Source organism: Ovis aries, chromosome 2 (assembly GCF_016772045.2).
Source record: "Ovis aries strain OAR_USU_Benz2616 breed Rambouillet chromosome 2, ARS-UI_Ramb_v3.0, whole genome shotgun sequence".
NCBI lineage: Eukaryota > Metazoa > Chordata > Mammalia > Artiodactyla > Bovidae > Ovis > Ovis aries.
This window is the reverse complement of record NC_056055.1, coordinates 233000447-233025546: the sequence shown is the minus strand read 5'-3', so window position 1 is coordinate 233025546 and position 25100 is coordinate 233000447. Positions and strand designations below refer to the sequence as shown.

At 46.3% G+C, this 25100-nt stretch overlaps 1 protein-coding gene across 4 annotated transcripts in view; it reads right to left on the bottom strand.

Moving 5' to 3' along the window:
• ARMC9 (armadillo repeat containing 9) overlaps window positions 1-25100 on the bottom strand; it is a 184634-nt gene that overhangs the window by 120450 nt on the left and 39084 nt on the right. For all 4 annotated transcript variants that reach the window (XR_006058866.2, XM_060410505.1, XM_015093598.4 and 1 more), the window contains exons 10-14: window positions 15587-15621; window positions 12108-12219; window positions 8400-8492; window positions 3304-3394; window positions 1219-1342 (exon numbers count right to left, since the gene is read on the bottom strand). Coding sequence is in view for 3 of the 4 variants with exons in the window: in XM_060410505.1 (XP_060266488.1) it covers window positions 1219-1342; window positions 3304-3394; window positions 8400-8492; window positions 12108-12219; window positions 15587-15621 (455 nt within the window). In the remaining variant the exon portion in view is untranslated. The remainder of the gene's footprint in view (window positions 1-1218; window positions 1343-3303; window positions 3395-8399; window positions 8493-12107; window positions 12220-15586; window positions 15622-25100) is intronic.

Below are 25100 nucleotides of genomic sequence, written 5' to 3'. Positions count from 1 at the left end.
GGCTTCCCAGGTGGCTCAGTGGTAAAGAATCTGCCTGCCAATGCAGGAGACTCGGATTCAATCCCTGGGTCAGGAAGATTCCTGGGAGGAGGGCGTGGCAACCCACTCCAGTATTCTTGCCTGGAGAATCCCGTGGACAGAGGAGCCTGGTGAGCTACAGTCCATGGCGTTGCAAGGAGGCAGACATGACCAAGGAACAACAACAAAGTACACCTTAACAATGCTGTCAGCTAAAAAACAAAACAAAACGCTCTGGGAGGACATCAGTTCTGCTTCAAGAAGAGGTGTCTGATTTTTAAATTTCTAATATGGAGCAGTTGCATGTCATGAGGGGGTCCAGGCTGAGACCACAGGGTGGCTGGCTGAGATGCATGGACAAGGAACTAGGAAGCTCCACTCTGACTTCCAAAGGGTGACTGACCCCACTGGCTGTGCCTATGCATTTATATGCCTGTCTCCCACAATGAACTCTGAGCATTTGGCAGGCTGAGGCTCTATCGGGTTTTATTCCTGTGTCTGTTTCCAAACCTTGCACATGGCTTAAGACACAATCTATCATCTAGCATCTTGTCAGCATGAGATAACATTCATTGGGAGAATACAATGGTGCTTTAACATGTAGGAGCAGGATGTGAGAGTTGGACCATAAAGGGCTGAGTGCTGAACAACTGATGCTTTCGAACTGTAGAGAATACTCTTGAGAGTCCCTTGGACAGCAAAGAGAGTCAATCAGTCAATGCTAAAGGAAATCAACCCTGAATATTCATTGGAAGGACTGATGCTGAAGCTCCTATACTTTGGCCACTTGATTTGAAGACCTGACGCATTGGAAAAGACCCTGATGTTGGGAAAGATTGAGGGCAGGAGGAGAAGGGGGCAACAGAGGATAAGATGGTTGGACGTCATCACCAACTCAATGGACATAAGTTTGAGCAGACTTCAGCAGATGGTGAAGGACAGGGAAGCCTGGTGTGCTGCAGTCCATGGGGTTGCAGAGTCAGACATGACTGAGCGTCTGAGCAACAACAACAAAGGATGGTTTAGGGGATTCAAGATAAGCTTTCTAGTTGGAAAGTCACCCAATCTCTTCTAAGTATTCACTGAAAAATATCACCCATCCTTAGATTGTCACTGGGAACAAATAAGCACAAAACAGTGGCTAAGAACCCCCCAAGGTGATCTCATGGGAGCCACCGTGACCTATTGCATGGTCAGCACCTGAGGCTGAACTTCTGCAGGGCCCCGAGAACATTCTCCCGGGCGACGACATCCTTGTCTTCCTCCTTCAGCCTTTCCTCCAGCATCCGCAGCACCTTCGTGCTCTGGGCAAGGTAGCGGCGACCTAGTAATATGACCAGAGATGAACAAGTAAGAGAATTCATCTTGTGTTAAGTTTCTGCTCTGAAGCCACTTTCTATGAAAACTGTGCATATAACCCATGTAGAGTTTGGGATTCCTTGGTGGCTCAGTGGTAAAGAATCTGCCTGCCAACGCAGGAGATGCAGGTTTGATCCCTGTGTCAGAAAGATCCTCTGGAGAAGGAAATGGCAATCCGCTCCAGTATTCTTGCCTGGGAAACCCCAGGGACAGGGGAGACTGGCGGGCTACAGTCGTCGGGGTTGCAAAGAGTCAGACACGACTTAGCAACTAAACAACAGCAACAGCAACAAGAATTCAGGTGGTTTTATGTTCTAGAAAATGTAGTAAAGCATATTTCATCTGCAAGTTAGTTTCATTCAATCAACTAATGAATAGAAAAACACTTTTTCTGTCGTCTGAACATGATTCATCACTGTGTTCTTGTGGGGAGCACTGTCTTTTATTTACCCACGATCTTGAGACCAAAAGTCAGATCATAAGGGAATGACGCATCTGTGTGTTATGAGCCCTTTAGTCTTAACATTAGAGGCAGCCAAGTGGTACTTTCTGGACATACCAATGGCCTGGAGAAGTTAGGAACCACCCTTGGAACCCTATTATAAGCCTTGAATTGTCACTAGCCTATGGTAAACTTGTATCTTGATATAGATTACATTAATTTCAGACATAAATTTCAACAATATTATATGAATGGTCTCTGGCACATACTCTGGCTAATCATAAAATGTTTGCTAAATGGATGGAAGAACAAACAAATAAGAAAATTTTTGGAGTATCACATAGTCACAATCTAAAACTCCCTTTATTCATGTTAAAAAGAGCTCAAACAAATGAGAATTTATGGAAGATAATGGCATTTTGTAAAATCATTTTGAATTCTGTTATGGCAGCCTTTTAGTTTTGGAATTTTCAAATCTTCTTGATTGAAGAGGCTTAGTCTTTTACAAGAAACGGTACGGTGCTTATTGGAGTCACTTTAATTATCTCAACAACCTTATTTTGCCTTAAGTAGGAAATGGCAGAGAGTGCATTACCTGCTATCTTGAGAGCAGTCTAAATAGTACTATGTTATGATACCAGAAAGCTTACAAAACAAAACCGGAGGCTGACAAAATAAACTCCGAAACCATGAAAATTTGCTCTGACATAAACCACAACCGTGGGACAACAGCTAACTTTCACAAAAGTCTTTACAGTCATTAAACTAATGCATTGAGGAAGCACATGTCATTGCTAAGAAAGCTGGGGGGAATGTCTCTTTTCCCAGGGAAAAACATAACCGCAAGACCTAGCTCTTCTCTTTGAAGATATCAATGAAAAAGGAAAATGTTGCTGCTCTATCAGTAAACAAGGGATGCTAGAGGCCATCAAGTCACTACAGCCACTCTGGACAGTAAGCCCTGAGGGGGCTCAGGATGGAGAAAAGCAGGACACTGGCCCCAGACAGCTGAGGTGCACATCAAAGGAATACCTTCAGTGAGCCCAGACTCCTGCATCTTCCTGCATGTTTGTCTCTAAATTGTGTCCAACTCTGCAGCCCCCAGGATTGTAGCCCTTCGGGCTTCTCTGTCCGTGGGATTTCCCAGGCAAGAATACTGGAGTGGGTTGTCATTTTCTTCTCCAGGGATCTTTCTGACCCAGGGATCAAACCTATGTGTCCTGCTGGCAGACGAATTCTTTACTGCTGAGCCACCAGGAAAGAATTCCTGAAGAGGTCTGGCTTTAACAGTCATCTTTTGAAGTTTCAACTACCAGGTCTTTGTTGCCAAAAGGCCTGTATGTCCCGGCTCCTCCCTCATCTCTTTGGAGCAGTCTCTCAGAGCTATCTGATATGCCGTGTCCTGGCTTGTCCATTTCATCAGCCAAATAAAACATAATCCTCAACTTTTTTTTTCCAGTTGACAAGGAAAGCTGACATCTTACCTTCTGCTAGGGATGCGAAAGCGTTGATGAGCCTGGCCGTGTACTGCCGTACCACCTCACTCTTGGATTGCAGCAGCTGAAGCACGCTCCTCTGTGTGGGGTGGGGGTGGGGGAACATCAAAATGTCAAACGAGGAAAAACAATGGAGGTAAACACAAGTGAGAGAGAAGCCTGTGTCTCCTCTGAGGGTCTACTGTAGTCTCCCTCTGCGTGAATTTATTAGAGGTGATTCAGTTTTGATTTCCAACTGATCTTTTCTGTGACTTGGCAAAAGGAAGTTGTTCAAGTCTTTTGGACTCTGTGGGAGAGGGCGAGGGTGGGATGATTTGGGAGAATGGCACTATAACATGTATATTATCATATGTGAAACGAATCACCAGTCCAGGTTCGATGCATGATACAGGATGCTTGGGGCTGGTGCACTGGGATGACCCAGAGGGATGGGATGGGGAGGGAGGTGGGAGGGGGGTTCAGGATGGGGAACACATGTACACCTGTGGTGGATTGATGTCAATGTATGCCAAAACCAAGATAATATTGTAAAGTAATTAGCCTCCAATTAAAATAAATACATTTATAGTAAATTTTTTAAAAAACAAGTTGTTCAGACTTACAAAGTAGAAGAGTTAATTATTCAAAGGATTTACAATGGTGACTGACTCCAAGGAGGCAATGCTGTTTGCTATTATTGTTGCTGATGTTTTTCCGGGTAGAATGAATGACATAGCACGCATGTCTAATTTTGTTCCTCCAAAACCACCATAAAACCAGCAGTAAATGGAGTTTTTAAGGAGACAGATATTCTCCAGGACACAGAAGATAGCACCAGAAACCATGACAACACAATTTTGGGATTAGGAATGCAGGAAGATAACACACTCAGCAGACCCAAGAATGCCAAACAGGCAATGAGGAAGGAATTCCCCGGTTTACATCACTTGATTCTCAGAAGTCACCAGAACTGGAGGAAAATCAAGGAAGAATGAAAGCTACAGGACCAGTGGCTCAGTGCCACACGCTGCTCCTGCTCCATGTCCTCCCGTGCACCCCACACCACACAACTGGCACACTCTCCTTTGGGGGCCACACAGAAGGTCTCTGGATGGAGAACACCAGGTGCAGGAGAGCAGAGCTTCCACACCAAAGCAGCAGAATAAATGCTCAACAGCCACCCCCTCCTCCTCTCCTAGCTGGCTCCCAGAACACTGGCAATCAAATCCTTACCTACCTACCTATGAACAGAGAAAACAAGAGAAGAAATCAACAAAATAACTCCAGAAAAGTTCCCAGAATTACAGCTGTCAGATAGAAAGGGCTCAAAAAGTGCTCCCCAAAAATGAATCAAATACACATCATGAAAGACATCAATGGGAAATTCATTAACACTGGTGAAAAGGAAAAGACTCAACATACTTCCAGAAACAAAAACAGTTCACATACAAAGGGTCAGGAATTAGAAAGGCTTTGGACTTTTTAAGAGCAACATTGAAACCTAAAAGGCAGTGAAGCAATATCTTCAAAATTCTGAAGGATGATTATTTACAACCCAGAGTTCTACACAATGAATAAAGATATTTTCAGACATACACAGACTCAAAAAATATACTCCCCCAATCTATCCTTTCTCTAGAAGCTATTAACTAAAGGCTGTGGTCCACCAAAAAGACAATTATAGAATGTTGGAAACAGAGATCCAGTTCAGGAAAGGGGTGAAAGGAATCAATATATGTTTGGTGGAGAGAGGTTTCTGGAAGGCAGCTTTGCCCCAGAGGTGGAGGGCCACTAGTGCAAGCTGAATGACTGACTCAAAAGAGTGGCATAGTGAAGGCTGTCACCCCCAAGATGCCTATTGCCATTGTGCCATCTTTGTTTAGGTAAAAATTTTATTGAAATATAACATCCATCAGAATATTGCCCAGATCATGAGTATAGAGCTTGATAGGTTTTCACAAAGTGGACATGTGGCTAACTGACAGTCACATCAAGAAACAGAACAACAACATCAAAAAAGAAACATTATCCAAGCCCCAGATGCCCTCCGAGGGTCCTTATCTCAACCAAGGGCAACATCTCTCCTGGCTTCTTATATCGTGGGTTAGTACTGTTTTAAATCTTTAAATAAATAAAGCCATGCTGTATTTATTCTTTTATATCTGACTTTTCTCATTCAGTGACTTCCCTGGTGGCTCAGATGGTAAAAGTGTCTGCCTACAGTATGGGAGACCCGGGTTCGATCCCTGGGTCGGGAAGATCCCCTAGAGAAGGAAATGGCAACCCACTCCAGTACTCTTGCCTGGGAAATCCCATGGATGGAGAAACCTGGTAGGCTACAATCCATGGGGTCACAAAGAGCTGGACACAACTGAGCGGTTTCACTTTCTCATTCAATATCATGTTTTTGAGACTCATCCATGTTGTATCCTGTATGCTCCTTTCCATGGCTCAGTGTATGAAAGGGAAAGTGCTGTTTGCTCAGTCATGTCCGACTTTTCGTGACCCCATGGACTGTAGCCCGTCAGGCTCCTCTGTCCATTCCCTTCTCCAAGGAATCTTCCCCACCCAGGGATTGAACCCAGGCCTCCTGCATTGCAGGCAGATTCTTTACCATCTGAGCCACCAGGGAAGCCCCAATGGCTCAATATATCCCATCTTAAAAATATATCGCAGATGACTTATCCATTCTACTCCTGATGGACATTTGGTTATAACCAGTGTTCTGGTTCTTATAAATACTGTTGCTATAAACATTCTTATACCTCTTGCAATTGAACATATGGCGTACTTCTGTTGGCATTATACTTAGGCGTGTTTTTGCTAGGGCACAGACTATGCAGTTGTAGTAAATACAGCCAGGATTCCGCAGTAGCTCACCATGTAACACATTTTCAAGCAGAGTGCAACATACCTGGGCTGGTGAGCCCAGACTCATGTGTACTTGGACACCCCTGCCCACATGCTGATGAAGTTTCAGCTCCCTATCCACACCCTGCTGTGTGGACCAGCTGTGGAAAGTCTGTTCACCCCACAGAAGTGTGATCAACTCCTGAGAACTATGAGCAGACCAGGCGAGCTTAAAACCCAAATTAGAGTGCCTCACCATTTCCCTTGGCCATACACACTGCCACCAGATAACCAGTACCTGGGCTACATTTCAGCCCTGCCAGATGCCCTATGCTTCCCCAGACTCTCTCCTGACTCTAACTACCAGTGTCCCCAGAGGAACCAATAAGAGCCCAGGGGAGCTATGTCTGAGTATAATCCAGCAATTTTGTTCATGTCACCTTCCCCTAGGTGCCTTCATCTAACCTGGAAATAGTACCCATTCCTTGCAGAGTAAGGTTTGTACTTGATACTCAGCAAACCCCAAAGCAAACACTGTATTATTCTGGGGACATATGCAAATGAGGCTACTATAAAGAAAAACAAGGAACTGATTAAGACAAGAGTGAGGATGTGCACACCCATGTTCAAAGCAGCATTATTCACAACAGCCAAAGGGAGAGGCAACTCAAGTGTCTGTCGATACATAAACAGATAAACAAGCTGTGAGACAAATACTTATATCCCAACTTATTTTGGTGTCATGGTGACACGGCATCCATGTTTCCCAAGGAGTTTCCCCATTCTGCAGATTCTCTGCCATCTTAAGATAACTCCAGCTCATTTCTTATTGAAAAATAAATAAATATATAAGCCATACCAATAAAAAAAATGACTTGAGGAAGATATGACAGCTTCAGTGGCTATAAAGATTACAGCATTTTGACAAATATCATGTATCATAAAACCTAAAACACTTTTTATTAGAGGATGTGTTTTTTTATGCACAACCAAGAAAGAAAACTGCACTGCCAACTGTAACAGGCTATTGGCTATTCTTATAGATGCTAGCGTGAGGCAGGGGGAACTGCATCTTAGATTCAATGAAATATCATAATTCAGAAAGAATCAGTATTGAATTCTGATTCAATTCAGTACAACCGGATTTGAGTTTATAAGTCAGGAGAGTTTCTAATTCAGCTGCTTCAATGCCTAATTCAGCTAGATTCAATGTCATTACAATACCAACAACAACAAAAAAAAGGTTAAAGAAAATAACTCTAGAATTTGAGAGACTATTTTTCATACTTAACACAACTCTTTCATGGGAGCAATAAGATTATGTACAAAGAAACGCAAAACCCTCAGGGTTGCCGCCTGTGTACACAACATATCACGTGTGACAAGCCTCCTTGAGGGGCTGTTTCATCAGGTTCCGAAGAGGTACAGATACTCCACTCCCTTAACAGTAGGGAGATGAAGGTTTTTAGAGCATCCTAGATAAAGATGCAAGTGATATAATGAGATGCAGTATCCTCTCACTGTAGGCCACAGCCAAGCTCTCGATATTCCTCCTGTCTGGGAACAGGTGCTGAGAACGTGGAAGGGACTGGGGGTGGGGAGGAGAACCACCACTGTGGACCCCTCTGCACTGGGCGCCGAGTCACATCCATCCCACATGTGATCTCGCACAACCACCCCACAACCTCCCAAGGCAGGTAACTTGGTAGTGGGAAAGCTCCCTGAGGCCAGAAACTTGCTTAAGGGCATCAGCCAGCTGTTGGTGGGGCAGAGATCTGAGACCAGTTCATGTCCTTTTAAACCCCATACTTCCCCCACTGCACCATTAGACCTATCTGGTCCAAAGCTCTATACAAATAGTGTGGAAGACATGTGTAGAAGTCAGGCCCAGATGAAAACAACTGGAACCTGCTTCTTTACCTTGCCCATTCTAAGTCCTGCTGAGTTTTCAGACTCATGGTAAGCAGTGGCATGAGGGCAAGAGCAGAGACTTTGAGAAAAAAGAAAGAAAAATGGCAGAAAAGAGATGCAGAGTTGAACCAGGCAGTACTAGCTTGTTTATTAGGACTCTGCATTAGAAGTGAAAAGTGGGCTGAAGTCCAGGGTGGACAGCAGATCTCAGAAGCTAACAGAAGCCCCAGGCTGACATACGATCACTCTGCTGAAGACATGCATAGAAACCAAGGGCCCCCTCCTTCTAAGACCCTCCCCAGAAGGGCAGGCCCCGGCTGGGCGCTGGCCCGTCTCCCACTGACCTGGCTGGGGCTGTGACAGTCCAACAGGTCGTTGCTGATGTAGGCCTGCAGGACGGTCTCCCTCTGCTCTCCGGGGTGCGATGTGGTCAAGCGCTAGGAGGAAGAAAAACAAGAGTAGTGAGGTCCAAGTGTGAAAGTGGGGAAAAGGCATTTTCTCATCACAGGTGGCACCAGTAACTATGCCTTTCACCAAACCAAATGAGTAACACCCAGCTGAGCAGCTGGTCAACCAGCTGACATGTCAGTGAATGAAAAATTACAGCGAACCTCCTAATGGGTGATGTAGGAGTCACCTAACACACATATGCTCCTGAGCAGTGAAAGTGGAAAATGATGGGACTGCAAGGGACCAGATAAGGGAGGGCTCCCCAATGCCTAGAGGGTTGTTTTTTTTTTCCCTGAAAGTGGCTCAAGAGTTGGTCCTTGAAGGATAAGCAGACTCTCATGCTTCAAGGGACATCTGAGCATGGTGCAGGCTAGGATGCATGGTCCAGCTGAGGGAAGTGCCTGAAGGGGAGGGCTATGAGTGAGTGCTGGGCCTACAGAGCACACTCATTCTACAGGGGCCTGCACAGCACCACTGAGGATACTGTGTGTGCGTGCACGTCTGTGTGGGGCAACCCTGGCACTGCCTTCCCTTCTCTTTCCCAGGGCCCCTCTCCTTGGTGGGCTTAGGAGATAGCTCAGTTAGTAAGGAATCCGCTTGCAGTGCAGGAGACCCCAGTTCAATTCCTGGGTGGGAAAGATCCGCTGGAGAAGGAATTAGGCTACCCACTCCAGTATTCTTGGGCTTCCCTTGTGGCTCAGCTGGCAAAGAATCCGCCTGCAATGTGGGAGGCCTGGGTTTGATCCCTGGGTTGGCAAGATCCCCTGGAGAAGGGAAAGGCTACCCACTCCAGTATTCTAGCCTGAAGAAGTCCATGGACTGTATAGTCCGTGGGGTGGCAAAGAGCCGGACATGACTGAGGGGCTTTCACTCTCTCCTCGGCTGCAGCAGGTCCAGTCTGTCTCTGACACCTGCCTCTGGGGACCTGCACCGTTCGGTTCTGGTAGCCTGCCTCTCTGTCTTCTCGCCCATGTGCTGCTCACGGTCACACCTAGGGGCTGCCGCTTGTCTGTTGAGTTCGGAGGCCTCTGCTGGGCTGGTGTGGCGGGGCTGAGGTGGGGGTGCTGGAGGGGTCTCAGACAGAATCTTATAAGGATGTGTGTTTCTCCTGCTTGTTCTATGACAATGTCATTCACTAAGCAAAGGAATACCAGGTCTCACCACGAGGCTCACTAGAGTAGACCAACAGCGAGAACACAGTGGGTAATTCAAGAGCCCCAGGGAGGCTGGTAACCAAGGCAGCGGCAAACCTCTGGGCAGGTTACTCACGTCGCCCCACCCACTCCAGTCAACAGGACAGAGCAGACATGCTAACTGGTTGCTGGACTCTCCTGCTGGTCTGAATGCACACTCAGAGTTCTCCCCCAAAACACATTCCTGGAAGTGCTACCAGCCATCAGAGTGCACGAGGAGAGCTATTCTTATCCAGAGATGGGGAAATGACACAAAAGCATTTTGATGTCAAGACAGCATGAAATGTGGGAATCCCTGAAGAGGTCTGACACTATTGCGGGTCAATCAGAGTAGACTGTTCAGTTAAGGAGTGAACCGGCGTTGGCTTGCACCAGCGGTTCTCAAAGTATAGTCTGGAGAACCCTGGGGGTCCCCAGAGTCCCTGCAGAGGGATCTACAAGGTCACAATTATTTCTATAATAATCACTGCAGATGGTGACTGCAGCCATGAAATTAAAAGACGCTTACTCCTTGGAAGAAAAGTTATGACCAACCTAGATAGCGTATTCAAAAGCAGAGACATTACTTTGCCGACTAAGGTCCGTCTAGTCAAGGCTATGTTTTTTCCAGTGGTCATGTACGGATGTGAGAGTTGGACTGTGAAGAAGGCTGAGCACTGAAGAATTGATGCTTTTGAACTGTGGTGTTGGAGAAGACTCTTGAGAGTCCCTTGGACTGCAAGGAGATCCAACCAGTCCATTCTAAAGGAGATCAGCCCTGGGATTTCTTTGGAAGGAATGATGCTGAAGCTGAAACTCCAGTACTTTGGCCACCTCATGAGAAAAGTTGACTCATTGGAAAAGACTCTGATGCTGGGAGGGATTGGGGGCAGGAGGAGAAGGGGATGTCCGAGGATGAGATGGCTGGATGGCATCACGGACTCGATGGACGTGAGTCTGAGTGAACTCTGGGAGATGGTGATGGACAGGGAGGCCTGGTGTGCTGCAATTCATGGGGTCGCAAAGAGACAGACACGACTGAGCGACTGAACTGAACTGAACTGAACTGAACTAAGATATGTTTTGTCTTTTTAATGGTCAGTTTCTCAGAGGCTAGATGAAGTGTGATACTGTGGCAATGTAGAAGCAGAGATGAGAATTCAGCTGTCCTCCATCAAGCCAGACATTAAAGAAATGTATAAAAATGCAAAATAATGTCAGACTTCTAATTTTTTTAGTTTGGAAAATAGTTACTTTTCATAAAAATGGTATTTATGTTATGTCCTCAGTTTATTAGTGTTTATTTATTTTTATTCTTTGGTCATGCCACATGCACGGCATATGAGCTCTTATTTCCCTGACCAGGAATCAAGTCTGCTCCCTCTGCAATGGAAGTGTGGTATCTTAACCACTGGACCACCAGGGAAGTCCTATTATTGTTCATTTTAAATGAATTAATACATATACATTTTCTCAGTTTTAACTGCTAATACTATAAATTTTGGCAGAAAAAAATTCACACAAACAAAACCTCTTTGAGTTCCTCAGTAATTTTTGACCATGTCAAGAGGTTTGAGACCAAAAGGCTTGGGAGTCAATAATTTTTGACCCTGTCAAGAGGTTTGAGACCAATAGACTTGGTAATCACTGCCTTAACTGTGATCAATCTGAAGACTGGGGACAAAAGCAACCATTTACTTATTTACTTACTCATTTTTATTTGGTTGCACTGGGTCTTAGTTGCAGCATGTGGGATCTAGTTTCCTGACCAGGAATCAAACCCGGGCCCCTGCATTGGGAGTGAAAAGTCTTAGCCACTGGACCACCAAGGAAGTTTCTATTTATTTTTTTAATGAAGCTTTTTTTTTCTCTTTTTTTGCCTGCCCGTTGGCAGAAGCAGTGCCCTCTGCAGTGAAAGTACGGAGTCCTAACCACTGGGACTCCCAGGGAATCCCCAGAAAAGCCGCTACTTAGGCTTTATTTTCCTTAAAGACTTATTAATAAGTTTTCTCTCTTGATGTGGCTACACAGGAATACCTAAATCTAGAGGTCTCTGTGGGGGCCAGTATGAGAGGGACCCAGAGCTCTAACAGGCTGACACCACCAGCTGTGGGTCTGGCTCACAACCAGGGAAGGGCCAGAGGACAGGATGACTCCAGGGCCTGGAAATTGCATGTATCAAATCATCAAGTGAGTGTTATGGCAGCTATGATGTCAGTATAAGGGTTTTTGTTTTTTTGTTTTTTTGTTTTTTTTTTTTTAGAGACCGCAGTGATCGTCAGAAGCTGATTTTTTAATTTTAGCTCTTGGTATCAGCAGGTAGCGGGAAGAAAGATTTTGAGAAGATGGGTTGAAAGATAAAAGCAAGGGAGCCAGTCAAGAAAACCAGCGTGGTCTTTTTTTTATCCACTTCAAGAAAAAGGTACATACCCAGCGTAGAGCCTGCAACAAGAAGGCTTTCAAGCGGTCACTCCCCAAAACCAAATCCTTCTTCAGTTTCTCATAATCCAAGGAGGGCAGTAATGGGACATCCTTCAATTTCCTGCTCAGCAACACAAGTTCAAAGAGAAAGAAAAGGGCACAAGGGCACATTCATTATACCTCCTGAGTATCATGACGTCCCATCTCAAGTGGCTCTGACAGACTGGACAGGTAGGGGTCCACTTGCTCTCTCTGTGCTCCTGGCATCAACTCCAGGCCTCCACTGAGAGGGCTGGGTTCCAGGCCCCCATCCCCGCTTCAGTGGGCTCAGCTCTCCTCTCACTTATGTACTAAGATCTATATAAGTTTTCCTAAAACAAGGAGTCTGCCTAATGGCTATGGAAACCACTGCATGCACATAGACCAGGGCTCCACACCATGGGGATGAAACCGCCTTGGAGACCTCATAACTTCCCATCGAAGTTCTAAGATTCTGAGCAAAACCCAAAGTCTTACTAGTGTCAGCAGGCCCCTAGGGTCTGCCCTAAAAACCTGTCCCCCTCAAGCCTGAGGGACAGGCTTAGGGGGATGTGAAGGATAGCGAAGTGAAAGTTGCTCAGTTGTGTCCAACTCTTTGCGACCCCATGGACTATAGTCCATGGAATTCTCCAGGCCAGAATACTGGAGTGGGTAGCTTTTCCCTTCTCCAGGGGATGTTCCTAATCCAGGGATCAAACCCAGGTCTCCCATATTGCAGGTGGATTCTTTACCAGCTGAGTCGCAGGGAAGCCCGAAGGACAGACCAGGGGTCAGGAAACAACCCTGAAGCTGAGGAGCACCTCATTGACCCTCCAGGAGGTAGGAGGATGTGGCTAGGAAGTGGCAGTAGCAACATGCCGGTGAAGCGGGTAGTAAGTAGGACAATTTGCAAACCCTCCTTGAGAGGACCTGAGTCAGACCTCAGGCTAAGGCAGGTTTCAAATCAGACAGATCTCTGTTCAGAGACCTACAAGGTGCGGACAACCCAACAGCTGCATTTGGTTCACCAGAAATGGAAGGAACCATCTTAGATGCCTTGTCTTTAAAACAAGCGACCTCATATTTTGTTTTGTTGAACAGAAGGAGACTGGAGTGCACAGAAAAATTGAAAACTGAACGATGCCTGGACTGTCTCAGCGTTAATTTCCTCATTTGAATGTTTTATTACAGCCAGATGAGATGTCCCCACTGGAGGACTCAACTTCAGGTGCATCTGTAATTATTTCAAAACAAAAAGACTAAAAACTAAACAAAATATGAGTCTTCTGATACTGTGCAGAGAATATGAATATTCAATGAGGAGTCACTGAGAACTGAGTAAAAAGATAAAGATGTAGGGTTTCATTTGTTTTAAGGGTGGAGCAAAAACTGGGTTAATATTTCTGGAGGTAGGTTTGGAGGTTCTTTAAATTTTCTTCTTCATATGTTTCTGTGGAGTCAAAATTTCTATAATGAGCATGTATTACTTACATTATAGGAGAAATTTACATGCTAGGTTATTTTTTGGCCACACCATGTGGCTTGCAGGATCTTAGTTCCCTGACCACGTTGGAACTCACACCTTTGGCAGTGAAAGTGCAGAGTCCCAATCGCTGGACTGCCAGGGAATTCCCTTAATGTTAGTTTTTAAAAGACAAAATGAGATCTTCTTACAGTGCCCGGAAGAAAAAGCTAGAAAAGAGGCATCGAATGGGGTCTCTGTTAACATTCTTGGGGAAGAGCATCTTCAATTTAAAACAAGCAAATGGTAAACCTCTGTACATGGCACATTGATTATTTCGATTTTTCTCCCAGAGGCAGATACTATTGTTAGTTTAAAAAGTAATACAAATATTTTTTTTAATTGCAATTATAAATAGCTGGCCAGTATTCTTCAAAAGTGTCAAGGCCACAAAAGACCAAGACTGAAGAAGGATTTTGAAGTAAAGGAAACTAAGATGCGACAGGACTAACACGTGTGATCCTGGACTGAATGTCAGTCCACAGAAAGGACGTGATGGAACGACTGGTAAAGTGTGAGTCAGGCCTGCAGGTTAGCTGACAGTGCTGCGTCAGCATTAATCTTCTCATTTTGATGACTACACTGGACTGGTATAAAACAGTAACACTGGGAATCTGGGTGACAGATATATGGGAATTCTCTGTTTGAAACTCTGAAATTATTCCAAAAGTAAAAAAAAAATTTCTAATTCAAACAGGCTTTTTCTAGACAAAAAAGTTCCATTTTAAAAACCAAGTTTGATAATGTTCCATAGCTAGGGAGCTTCTACTGGAAAGAGGAAAAACTGTCCTATTTGGGCCATATTTACTTGCCAGTAATGGACTGATGCTGATGCTAAAGCTCCAACACTCTGGCTACCTGATGCGAAGAGCCAACTGGGAAAGATTGAGGGTAGGAGGAGGGGGGCGACAGAGGATGAGAGAGTTGGGTGCCATCACTGCCTTGATGGACATGAGTTTGAGCAAGCTCTGGGAGATAGCGAAGGACAGGGAAGCCTTGCATGGTGCAAAGAGTTGGACACGACTAAAGAGACTGAACAACAATGGCAATATTACCAACTAAGTTGCTCAACAACCCGGCATTTCTGTGGTCCAACCGCTTTCCCAGGGTCCATGAGGAAACTGAGGTAGAGAGGTATAAGAGTGGTCCAAGGCCACAGAATCCGTGGCCAAGGGGGTTTTAATCCTGACAGTCTGTGCTCATAAGTACCACATTCTAGAGCCTCCAACTGAAGTGAACCAGGTGCAGGGTCCATGTCAGGCTCGGGCAGGATGGAGGGAGGAGGAACGCTGTATGAACCGCAGGTGTCTGCGTAATCTCACAGCACCCAGCCCACTGCATCCCCCACTCGTGCCACCCAAGGCTGGCTCAGGGAGTCACCAGAAACCACCCTAATCCTCATGTCCATGCCAAAGGTTCTCAACTTCCTTGCTACTGCAACACACATGCCTGATGAAGCTCCCCCCACCCCCCTGCCCCTTGGGGGACAACCTGAGTAACTTGGGCAGGAATGCTCCAGCACAACACAGAGCCATCCTGTGGCCCTGGTCATGGTGTGAATCAGCAGAGAGCGTGAAATGTAAACACCGCAACACTCCACTGACTGCCTTATGACAGGAAATTAAATTGATTTCTATAAAACATTATAGGAAAAATTCAATGGTTTTTTCCATTTGATGTTACCTTTCCAACATAAATAGAAATAACTTTAAAAGATATTTTTATAAGTATTTTTGGGGACTTAAAAAAAAACTTTATTCCAAACATATTTGATAAGTATTACTTATAATTACTGGTATTTCCTTTAATACCTACGTGGAGCTCCAGCTAAGTAAAGGAATTCGTCTAAATTAGGCAGTTAAAACGAGAATTGATTAAAAGCACTTGGAATTCCATTTTTACCCATAGCCATTCCCCTTAATAGCAATTCCTCAGAGCAGTTACTTACACGGGTGCCAAGGAGGCTCTTAACATGGTTGAAGCCTGCAGGGGAAAGGGAAGAAGGAAATAGGTTTTGTGTTAAAACACTGACAACAATGTGCTAATCCCCAATCACTGTAGCGGAACAAGAACAACAGATTTGCAAAGCTTTCCATCCACCGGATTCTCCAACTGTAACCAGATTCAATTTAAAAATTAGCCCAAGTCCAAGGTAAGTGACACCTTACTGATGCATTTCCCAAGCGACCCACCCTTGACTTGTTGCTAAACTCCACTCCAAAGAGCACTCTATAAAACCCCAGGTGGGTTCACCCTGACCAAGCTCTCGGAGGAACTTAAAGCTGCCTGGTCAAAGACATCATAAAGAATAAAAGCAATGAAAATCAGTTTATTATCCTGGTTTTATTAAGATTTTATCTTTTAATATGAAAATAACACATGCACTTTGCACCGAGTCAAACAATATAGAAATGTTTATAGAAAAAATTCACAAGCCCCCTCCCATACCACTCCCTAAAGGGGATGTAAAGATCCTGTCTATAGGCCAAATCACAGCCTATTTTGTGGGCATGTCCCATTTACTGTTTTCTTGCTTTCTTTTTGCCATATTAAGCATGCACTACAATAGAGAAACAATCAAGTGCTGTGAATGGCACTTGTTTAGATTGACTCCAACCAACCATAAAGGACATTTGAGAAAAGAAGGGAAATGTGAAAATCTCATTGGTATTATATGATACTAAGGACTTAGTGTTAATTATATTTGGCACTGCGGTTATGTTTTTTTTTTTTAAAGCCCTTATCTGTTTGAGATGCACATTGAATTATTTATAGGTAAAGTAATAGATAGTCAAAGCTATGGTTTTTCCAGTAGTCATATATGGATGTGAGAGTTGGACTATAAAGAAAGCTGAGCGCCAAAGAACTGATACTTTTGAACTGTGGTACTGAAGAAGACTCTTGAGAGTCCTTTGGACTGCAAGGAGATCCAACCAGTCCATCCTAAAGGAAATCAGTCCTGAATATACATTGGAAGGATTGATGCTGAAGCTGAAACTCCAATACTTTAGCCAGCTGATGTGAAGAAGTGACTCATTAGAAAAGACCTTGATGCTGGGAAAGATTGAAGGCAGGAGGAGAAGGGACGACAGAGGATGAGATGGGTGGATGGCATCACTGACTCTATGGACATAGGTTTGAGCAAACTCCGGGAGTTGGTGATAGACGGGGAGGCCTGGCGTTGCTGCAGTCCATGGGGTCACAAAGAGTCAGACACGACTGAGCAACTGAACTGAGAGTGATAGAAAGTTTGGAATTTGTTGAAGAGAACTCTAGGAGGGAAAAGCTAAGTAGAGTAGAAGAGAGGAAGTCTCAGCTGTCTGTGGGGCCTTTCTAGAAGGGGCAGGCATTGGTACTCTGCTTCCTCTATGTCACCACAACCCTCTAACAGAGCCTATCCATGCTGATCATATTCAGTGGTGGTTATTTTGCAGCCACTTCTGAGTCCTTCTCCTTTAGCAGATACCGAGTTCCACAAAGGCTGGAGACATAGCACCCTCGTGTCCCTGACACGAAGCACAGTGCCTAGACCACAGAGACACTCAGTCAACATTTGCTGAATGAATGAATCTAGACTGACTTCCTAAAGGGGCACTTGAGGGAATTTTCTGGTGGTCCAGTGGTTAGGACTCCATGTTCTCATTGCCAAAGGCCCAGGTTCAATCGCTAAGATCTAAGATCCCTAAACCACGTGGCCAAAACAGTTTTGTGTTTTATTTTAAATCTTCAAAAGTGGGCACTCTAGGGCTTCCTTGGCGGCTCCATGGTAAAGAACCTGCCTGCCAGTGCAGGACACACAGGTTCGATCCCTGCTCTGGGAAGATCCCACATGCCGAAGAGCTGCTAAGCCTGTATGCCACAACTGCTGAAGCTTATGCTCTGCAACAGGAGAGGCCCACACAGCTCAACTAGAGAGTAGCCCCCGCTCCCCACACTAGAGCAAAGCCTGAACAGCAACAAAGACCCCAGACAGCCAAAAATAAATAAATACAATTATTTTAAAAAATAGAATCCATGTCAGAATGCTTGACAAATTTAACAAACAACTGTAATACATCAGCCCTGTTGTCAACTGTTTCCCTTCAAAGTATTTACAGACCTCCCAATTCTCACCTCGAAGACAGAAAGCCCTGCTTTTAAATGGCTCATGACCAAGTATGTTTTGCATTTTTTAACTCTTTGACTTTTTTTTTTTCCCTTGGCCCACACGGCATGGTTTGTGGAATTTTAGTTTCCTGACTAGGACTGAAACTGGGCCCTTGGCATTTGGCAGTGAGAAAGCGGTGTCCTAACCACTGAGCCACCAGGGAATTTCTTTTCATTTTTAAACCCTTGACTCTTTTTTTTTAATCAAAGAAACTACCTGTTATTCCTGTTACTGGCTTAAGTAGCAAGCAGTTCAGAAAATAAATTGGAAATGTCATCTATATTACTCATCTAACTCACTAAGAGGATCAAGGAGCCAGGAATGAGTCAATTAAGGACACAGCCATAGTAAAACATGAGCATAATATATGCACAAAAGAAAAATATTTTAAAATTAGTGATATTTGGCTAATTCATATTTCCACAAATAAAATTCACTTACATACACCCCCTTTTTTCATAATCAAGAAAACCATTTCTATCTTTCAAAAAAATTATTTTCCTCTTTTGCTAAATTCTACATCATTCTATTTGTCCTATGAAGAAATTAATTGAAAGTAGTAATAACTAACCCTTTCATGAGAAAAGCCAAGTATGTCAAACAGTATGAAGACTTTATTATCCATGCGTGCGTGCTAAGTCGCTTCAGTTGTGTTGGACTCTTTGTGACCCCCTGGACTGTGGGCTGCAGACTCCTCTGTCCATGGGATTCTCCAGGCAGGAATATGGAGGGGGTTGCCATGCCCTCCTCCCTGGGATCTTCCCAACCCAAGGACTGAACCCATGTCTCCCGAGTGTCTTGCACTGGCAGGCAGGTTCTTTACCACTAGCACCACCTGGGAAGCCCCTTTATTATCCAATCAAGTAAAAGAAAACAACACACACACACACACACACACACACACACCCCAGAAAACAACACACACACACACACACCCCCCAGAAAACAACACACACACACACACCCCAGAAAACAACACACACACACACACACACACACACAAATTGGTGATGAGCTGTAGGAAGAATGGCTGAGCACGCCCTTAATGAGAGAGGAGAGGTTATGGTATTTCGTTAAGTCCCTACTGATTGCTCACCCAATAGGCCTCTGCTAGGCACTGCTGATACTGGTGAGCAAGACAAAGGCCCTCTTCTCAGACAGCTTGCAATTCAGTGGGGAGTGATCAAATAACTCTCCACACCAAATCTGCAAGATAGGGGCAATATCATACCAGTGGGTACAGACGCCAAGGAGAGCTCGTGGAAGTCGGCCTTTCTTCCCCTCCTTTTCTGCCTGTCCACCCTGACCTCCCTGCACTGACGAGGGTGCTGGAGCTGAGAGGCACTGAGCTGAAGTTATGAACTGGGATGCTGACCTTTAACATTGACACCCTGGTAGAAGCTTGCCCACGGAATGGAGAGCTCACCGCAGGTGACAACGACCACTTCCTTCCCCGAGGTGGAGGCATTAGTAAGAATCCTCAAACACCCTGAGGGGGCTGGGGGGTCCTGTTCTGACCTCTCGACCAGCCTTTACACTGGATGGGATTTCTAAAGGTCACCGCCACCAGCTGCGGGCGCTGCTCTGCGGGCAGGTGGGGTGGACACAGATCCAATGGTCTGGCCAAGGAAGGAAAGCCCCAGGGAGAGAAAGCTGGGAGAGAAAGGGCCCAAGTCCATCATCAGTTGGAATCGTCCCCCTCTCGAGCAAACACTGGATTCCGAGTCTGGACGATGGGCCCAGGGAGCATCCCCTCACTAAGGGGCCCAACTGCAGGCCACATGTGACTTCCGGTACATTACGCTGAGTGGTCAGGGTGAGGACCCCAAGGCCTGGGGCACCGGAAAGAGACCGGCGTCCTAGCCCACAGTGGACGTTGGGCGCGGGCAGGCAGTGCTTTCCCAGCTGGGGACACGCAGTGTGAAGGTGTGGCAGCGGAACAACGGCAGAGGTGTGGCAGAGGCCAGCGGAACGATGAACATAGTAACCCGTCGCTGAACCTGTCTTCAGTCTCTGAGCACCTCTCCCATGCCAGGCTCGGGGCAGGGCTCCCCGGAACGCTTGGGCGTGGCAGAGAGAAATCGATACCTGGGCTGAGAGTGACAGGGCAGAGCTACGCCTCCATCGCTTCTCAGCCTGCAGGCCAGGGACCTGAGCCCGGCCCTCGGGGTAGAGGGGCCAAACGAGCCTGGGACAGCTCTTGGTGACAGCGGCAGGATGAGGGGCTTTGCTAATGACCTGTGACATCAGGAAGTGTATTTAGAGAAACTGGTATGAGGTGTGACATGATGCAAGTATCCCACAGTCATGGGGACTGGAGAGTCACTGGGTTGGACGGGGTAAGCGGTCCCTCACTGTGGGCCTTCTCCAGATGCCGGTGTGCGGCTATGAACCTCAGGACACAGTGTGTCTCAAATTCGCGACATCAGAGCTTTGTCTGGGGACAGGGCCATCCTGTGGGGCTGGCTTCTGGGCACACATCTTGGAAACTGCTGTTCCAGAGGACGCAGTCAGGGGAGGGTCAGGAAGAAAGAGCCACAAGGGCACCAGGGACTGGAAGGCCCTGTTTGGGGCCCGAAACCTCCTCGGACCAGGCTGGCCCACGGAGGACCAGCCTTGCTTCCCAGACCCTGCTCACACAGGACTAATGCTGACGCAGGGGCCGCCTGTGCGGTGCAGACAAAGGCAGGACCCTTGTCAAGAGACCTCACAGGGCACAATCACCAGGAGACGTTAAATAACCACAGAGGGACACTTAAGGGACTGTGCATTGGCCAGCGGGCAGAGAGGCCACGGGAGCCGGAGACCAGGGGGCATCCCCACCACCTGGGGAAGGGTGGCTACTATGGCCAACCCTCTAACAGGAGATGCACAGCTCAAGAAGGCAGGGGTGTGGCTGCAAGAGGGAGCGTTGCCATGGAGCATGGGGCGAATGACATGTGGAAAGAGAGATAAGTATGTGTGTGGTGTGGGTATACCCGAGTGTCTGAATGTACCAATGAGTTTTCTAGGAGCCTCTTGGGCAGGGTTCTCCCTGGCTCCCCAGGGCACCGAGGGCACTGCCCTTGGCCCTGTCCCTCCACCCTACAGCCTGAGCACCTGGGGTCAGGGGTGGGCATGCTGGGGCTCCTCGGGGTTTCTGTGACCAGAGTCAGGCCTGGATAGATGGACAGGCATCACGTCACGGAGGGCTGAGGACTCCACGCGGAGCACTTTGGACTGCAAGCAGTGACAGGTATTACGCGAGGTAGAGTGACAAGGTCAGGTTCCTGAACATACCTAAATCCTTCCTGAAACCTGTGGGCTGAATAAATAGGACACAGCCAGGAGCTTTCCTGCCCCAGTCCAGTGGTTAAGACTCCGTGGTAACTTATGCAGGGGGCACAGATTCAATCCCTGGTCAGGGAACTAGATCCCATTTGTGGCCAAAAAACAAAAAACAAAAAAACACCCCACAACCAAAAAGGTCACTCCAGCTCCCGTGAGAAGGAGCCATCAGAGATCTAAGGGCTTTGAGACTGAGACCAGGCAGAAAATGTTGCTTTAATCAGGACAGAAAGAGGGACAAAGCCAGGAGGCAGGGCAGGGGAGCCACAGCTCCCCCTACTGGAAGCATCAGGAAGTGCTCTCCTTCGTGGAACAGCATCACAGCAAGGCTTCCTGAACAACTGCACAAGGCCCCATCCCTAAAGGGTCACTGTCACGGCCACCACCCCAGCACTCTGCAGGTTGTTACTGCTAACAAAGACGGCTGATTTTGGAAGCAGATGGCTCCAAAGAGTCACATGTCCTGAGCTTTTAGTATATTTAATGCTATCAGATCTGGAAGTATTATAATTTACATTTCTTTCATTTTTTAAAAAATTTATTTATTTGGCTGCACTGGGTCTCAGATGAAGCATGCAAACTCTTAGTTGCGGCAAGGGAACTCTTACTTGTGGCGTGTGAGATCTAGTTCCCTGACCATGGGTTGGACCCAGGCCCCCTGCATTGGGAGTGCAGAATCTTAGCTACTGGACCACCAGGGAAGTTCTTATACTTCCAGTGGGGTCTACTGGGAGTTATGCGAGAAAGGGAGGGTTAATTTCTAAATAAGCCATTCTCTCCAAGAAGGATGGATTTAAACGGAAACTTCCCCATCTGAAGAATCTCAAACCCAGAGGTGCCACTGGGTGGGCTTCGGGACTCACCCAGGGGGCTGTGCTCAGGTGTCCACCTTGAGAGTGTCTCTGCATTCATGCTTACCCACTGCAAACAGGGGGCTAAGGGGAGAAAGGTATTCCATGGCACTTTTAAATGCTGTTTGCAGCAAACAAAGACAGATGTTGCACCGTTAGAAATGGCAAAAAACTGACAATTTCTACCAGAGGAATGCTTAAATGAACCATACTGTTGTCAAATTTTCTAAAAGATAAGGAAGATATAACTATGCTAAAAGGACATGAAAGACTATTGAAAACGTACCATTAAGTTAAAAGAGACAGCTGCAGAAGGATGTATCTAATAAAATCTCAGTTATATATAGTTTTTAAAGGTTTGGAGGATGCATATAAAACAGTGTCACCTGTGGAGGAAGCGGGATGGGGTGGGTGTGAGGGAGGGAAGGGATTTGTGCTTCACTCCATTTCCTGCTAAACTGTTATACATTTTCCAGCTGACACATATTTGTGTAGTTCCTGTACTGGACATGGAGCAACAGACTGGTTCCAAATAGGAAAAGGACTACGTCAAGGCTGTATATTGTCATCCTGCTTATTTAACTTCTATGCAGAGTACATCATGAGAAACACTGGGCTGGAAGAAGCACAAGCTGGAATCAAGGTTGCTGGGAGAAATATCAACAACCTCAGATATGCAGATGACACCACCCTTGTGGCAGAAAGTGAAGAGAAACTAAAAAGCCTCTTGATGAAAGTGAAAGAGGAGTGCAAAAGTTGTCTTAAAGCTCAACATTCAGAAAACTAAGATCATGGCATCTGGTCCCATCACTTCATGGGAAATAGATGGGAAACAGTGGAAACAGTGGCAGACTTTATTTTCTTGGGCTCCAAAATCACTGTAGATGGTGACTGCAGCCATGAAATTACTCCTTGGAAGGAAAGTTATGACCAACCTAGGTAGCATATTGAAAAGCAGAGACATTATTTTGCCAACAAAGGTTTGTCTAGTCAAGGCTATGGTTTTTCCAGTGGTCATGTATGGATGTGAGAGTTGGACTGTGAAGAAAGCTGAGCGCTGAAAAATTGATGCTTTTGAACTGTGGTGTTGGAGAAGACTCTTGAGATTCCCTTAGACTGCAAGGAGGTCCAACCAGTCCATCCTAAAGGAGATCAGTCCTGGATGTTCCAATACTTTGGCCACCTGATGCAAAGAGTTGACTCATTGGAAAAGATTGATGCCGGGAGGGATTGGGGGCAGGAGAAGAAGGGGACAACAGAGGATGAGATGGCTGGATGCCATCACTGGCTCAATGGACATGAGTTTGAGTGAACTCCGGGAGTTGGTGATGGACAGAGAGGCCTGGCGTGCTGCAATTCATGGGGTCGCAAAGAGTCGGACACAACTGAGTGACTGACCTGACCTGAAATGAATAATCTTAGAAGACAAAAAACTCTCCTTCTTGTGCTCTTAGAAGAAGCTTCTCCTTTTACTATTTATCACTAGATGCTTGATAATATGAAATCAGATTCATCTCATGCCTATGTGTGTGCTAAGCCACTTCAGTTGTGTCCGACTCTGCCATCCCATGGACTGTAGCCCACCAGGCTCCTCTGTCCATGGGGATTCTCCAGGCAAGAATACTGGAGTGGGTTGCTATGCCCTCCTCCAGGGGATCTTCCCGACCCAGGCATTGAACTCGCATCTCCTGCATTGGCGGCCGGGTTCTTTGCCACTAGCACCACCTGGGAAGCCCCAGATTCATCTCATATTCCAGTAAATCATGGCCCAGGGTTTGGAGCCCGACTTGGTAGGGGCCACGGCACGATAAGCCTGGGGTTAGGGTGGTGACAAGCAGCCCAACTGGAAGAGGCTACATGGGAGAGTTCTCATCTCAAAAATTTAACCCGTCATTAATCCTAGGAGCATCCAGATCTGTCAGCCAACTCTGATAATGCTTCTCAGGTGGTATGGTGGTAAAGAACCCGCCTGCCAATGCAGGAGATGTAAGAGATGCGGGTTCAACCCCCGAGTCGGGAAGATCCCCTGGAGGAGGAAATGGCAACCCACTCCAATATTCTTGCCTGAAGAATCCCATGGACAGAGGAGTCTGGTGGGCTACAGTTCATGGGGTTGCAAAGAGTCAGACACGATTGAGCACCACACAGCAACAGACAACTCTGATAATGCAGCAGACTCTGGGACAGTTACCTGGGTGGGAACGAGATAGGGTAGAAACACACCTCTGGTTTCCCCATGGGGCCCTCCGCCAGGGTAATCTTCACACACACTCCCCAGAGGGGGTGACTGGCTGGATTTGCACTACCCTGTGCCCCCTTCCTCTGGGCAGTGAGGTTGTGTGGGTGGAGGGGGTTGGAGGGAGGATTGGCCTTCTCTGTCCATGACTGAGTGAGAATGTTTCTTTAATTCCAGGGCTGAAAAGTAGGTAACCCACTTGCCTACCAAACCCGCCCCCCCCACATTCTCCAATGTAAGCTTTCTCAGAATCAGCAGCAATATCTTCAGTTCCATTTTCCTTCATTCTATTGTATTTTTCAATTGGTTCGGAACTCCAGGGGAAGAACGGTGCGATTTACTGAACCCTTCGGAACTTTCAACAGTGAATGAGTTTGCAGAGGGCCAGATTCTTAGCAGTCAGATTTAAAAACCAGAACAAAGTACTACATTTTGTAGAAGATACAGCTGTTTTATGATGGATCCTGGCTGGGCTTCTCCTTGAATACAGTGAATAAGCCCGAAGAGAAGTTGATCAAGGACCAGGCTAGAAAGAAGGCTGGTCTGTGCTCACCTATTTATCTTGAAATTGATGACATTCTGTTTGGACTTAAAGTAGAACGTTGTTGTTTAGTTGCTCAGTAGTGTCCAGCTCTTTGTGATCCCATGGACTGCAGTCCGCCAGGCTCCTCTGTCCACAGGATTCTCAAGGCAAGAATACTGGAGCGGGTTGCCATTTCCTTCTCCAGGGGATCTTCCTGACCCAGAGACTGAACCCATGGCCGCTGTCGTGTCTCCTGCATAGCAGGCGGGTTCTTGACTGCTGAACCACTGGGGAAGCTCTTAGGATAGAATATATTCCCCTTAAAAAAATTAAAAAAGCAATCTCCTTCCAAAGGGCTTCCCTCCTGGTGGCTCAGAT